Raw genomic sequence first — 829 nt, 5'->3', positions numbered from 1 at the left:
ATATATATATATATATATATATATATATATATATGTATATATATATATATATATATATGTATATATATATTATATAAACCTAACACAACTGGCTACACCTCAGCTCCTCTAGAGACCCTTATGCTTGCGTGATGTAGCGCAGAGTTAGATCAGGAGCCTTCCGACGGTTTCAGCACGCTGCGTGTAAGCGCTTGCAAACGTTCTACAAGTTCGTTCAGAGGCAAAGCATGCAGCAAAGGAAGCTTCCCTGAAGCTTCCTTTCGTGCACGCGTGGGGCTGGCTTGCACTGCCAGCCGCAGCGGGGTGCGCTGCAACCCCAGTTCTGGCTGCCTCCTCCCCGCAACACCCAGGCCCTGAGCTCAACGCCCAGGATGCCTAGGGACCGGGCAAGGAGGTCAGCTGCTTTTGGGAAACTCCTGCTTTAAGTCTTTGCCTACATTGCGGCTCGTCTCTGGCCAGATAAAGGCCAGAGAACAAGCGTTACACTTGGTAGCACCGCATGGTTCATCGGGGCAAGGTGCGAGCCCGGGCCCGATCCCCACACGGGTGATATCAAGCACAGCTGAAAAACAAACGATCGCAAAAAAGATATAAAAAATTTATTTTGTCCGTCCATTTATATTGAAATAAAACCCATTTTCTTTGTAGATGAAACCTCTCCCAATTTCAGTGGTCTCTTCGGCAAAATGGAGGTGGACTATGAGCCACTTCACAGCGACGGAGCAAAAGTATCCGGTCAGTGAAAAGGAGCTTTACGCGGTCTGATGGGGCGTTGAAAAGTGCCGACACTACCTGTACGACAGGCACTTCCCGGTCCAGACCGATCACG

At 48.5% G+C, this 829-nt stretch overlaps 1 protein-coding gene across 1 annotated transcript in view; it reads right to left on the bottom strand.

Annotated features, from left to right (window-relative positions):
* EMH_0054720 (uncharacterized protein) overlaps window positions 1-829 on the bottom strand; it is a gene marked incomplete at both ends in the record, with an annotated part of 4,381 nt that overhangs the window by 2,874 nt on the left and 678 nt on the right. Inside the window, one exon of the mRNA XM_013497146.1 lies at window positions 438-562. Coding sequence (XP_013352600.1) covers window positions 438-562 — 125 coding nt within the window. The remainder of the gene's footprint in view (window positions 1-437; window positions 563-829) is intronic.

The sequence above is a fragment of the Eimeria mitis genome, genomic scaffold (genome assembly GCF_000499745.2).
Source record: "Eimeria mitis Houghton genomic scaffold, Emh_scaff2498, whole genome shotgun sequence".
Taxonomy (NCBI): Eukaryota; Apicomplexa; class Conoidasida; order Eucoccidiorida; family Eimeriidae; genus Eimeria; species Eimeria mitis.
The sequence above is the reverse complement of the archived record's forward strand: the minus strand, read 5'-3'. Positions and strand labels throughout refer to the sequence as shown.